Source organism: Lepeophtheirus salmonis, chromosome 14 (genome assembly GCF_016086655.4).
Source record: "Lepeophtheirus salmonis chromosome 14, UVic_Lsal_1.4, whole genome shotgun sequence".
Taxonomy (NCBI): Eukaryota; Metazoa; Arthropoda; class Copepoda; order Siphonostomatoida; family Caligidae; genus Lepeophtheirus; species Lepeophtheirus salmonis.
In genome coordinates this window covers 6036882-6038672 of record NC_052144.2, presented here as the reverse complement: position 1 = coordinate 6038672, position 1791 = coordinate 6036882, and the positions used below count along the sequence as shown (strand labels likewise).

Sequence of the window (1791 nt, the reverse complement as noted above, 5' to 3'; positions counted from 1 at the left end):
TAACTATTCCATTCATTTAGTACTCTTAACTATATTTAAAATGCTAAAAATATATTTATGAATGTAAGAAATGAGGAAAAAATACATCCTAAAATGAAATATTTTAAACAACATGAGTTTTGAGTTTCAACAAGACATATTTTGTCATTCTTACAGCAAAAAGATTATTATTAATGCTACCATTACCATTTCATTATGTAAATTTTGGTAATTAAATTACCCATCAGTTTTGGATGAGGTTGTGATTATTATATTTATAAAATAATAACTAAAATGTATTAATTTTGAAACTACCTAATTTGGGCTCAGTCCTCACATTGAAAAAAAAAAGAATTAAAGAAATCAAAATGAAAACAAATTCAACAATTTTTACTATCTGTTGGAAAAATGAGATATTTTACACACGATATTTATAAAAAGGCTTCTCATTCCTTTTGATATACATTTTATAGCCAATAAAATTTAGTATACCCTTAAAATATTCAATCTGAAGTAAAACTATATTATGATAATCTTTCGATAATTCGTTTCAGTATCTATTGAACCTTTTATGAAATAAATTTAGTGCTTATATGTTTATGAACATCAGTCAATAGACATCCAATAATTCCATTCTTTCATAATAATTACATTATCTATTTATTGTATATTTACAATTTGGACAATTTGGTATCAAAAGTTTCTATATTTTTTTAATTTATGATTTTAGTTTTTTTTAAATTTGAGGAAGTGACTTTTTTTATATGACATAAGATGGAAGGCCGCCAGGAGTAGGAGCACCATAACCACCAGTAGCGGCGACGACTGTAGCAGCAGAAACACCACCGGCAGCGGCGGCTGAAGCAGCAGAATCAACACCAGCAGCACCAGATGAGGAGGCAGCAGCAGCTAAAGCGGCAGAAGCTTCTTCTCTTGCAGCAGCAAGTTCTTCATTCTTGGAGTATAAACCTTCGGCATCAGCACAGTTGAAGTTAGACCACAAGTCACAAGTGAAGGTTTCTTGATTGAAGATAGTTCCATTGTGGCAGAGAGCAGATGCTTTCAACAAACTTCCTTCACCATCAGCAATACAGATGTGGAAAGCTTGGCATTCAGCCTCAGGATCAGCATAGTATCCTATAAGAAATGATTAAATAAATATATTAACATAATTATCAGCCATTCGTATTTTATTTACCTCCTTCAACTTGGCCTTCACAGGAGAAGGATGTTTCGGGAACTTCGTTGTAGATGGGGTAGTCTTCTCCAGGTACTCCAGGAATGGGAGACTCGCCCTCACCATTTCCACCAGCAGCAGCGTCACCAGAACCTTCTCCACCCAGAGCACTACCGGCTCCACCAAGAGCACCACCAGCTCCACCACTAACATACTCGCCCAAAGGTTGGGCTCCATAAGTACTAAGAGGAGGGGCTCCGTATCCACCTAAGGGTTTCTCAGAAAGGGCAAGTCCAAAGACGGCGGTTAAAACAATGAAGACCTTCATTTTGAACAAGGGTTTTTTCAATCTTTTTAACTGGTTGACAGGTGAAATGGTAATGAATGTTGCTCTGTATAATATCTCATACTTTATATAGGACTCATCTTCATTTTTTTTTCTTTCTATTTCATCAAAAACTTGTACTGAGGTGTAAAGCGTAACTATCATAGGAACCCGTATTTTTGTGTTTTTTTTATTTTGCAAATTTTATTTCTTTAGTTTGTAATTTTACGTCTTACAAAATGTATAATGTATTAGCGTAAATTTAAATTTAATACTCGATATAAAAAGTAAAAACTACTGGAAGGAAATA

The 1791-nt window shown here is 33.7% G+C and overlaps 1 protein-coding gene across 1 annotated transcript; it reads right to left on the bottom strand.

Annotated features, from left to right (window-relative positions):
• Positions 1-607: 607 nt before the first annotated feature.
• LOC121129608 (uncharacterized) lies at positions 608-1547 on the bottom strand. Its single transcript, XM_040725335.2, has 2 exons — positions 1178-1547; positions 608-1116 (listed from the first exon to the last, which is right to left on the bottom strand). The coding sequence occupies exons 1-2, from the start codon at positions 1482-1484 to the stop codon at positions 740-742; spliced, it is 684 nt and encodes a 227-aa protein (XP_040581269.1). The 5' UTR covers positions 1485-1547; the 3' UTR covers positions 608-739.
• Between the last annotated feature and the right edge of the window lie 244 nt (positions 1548-1791).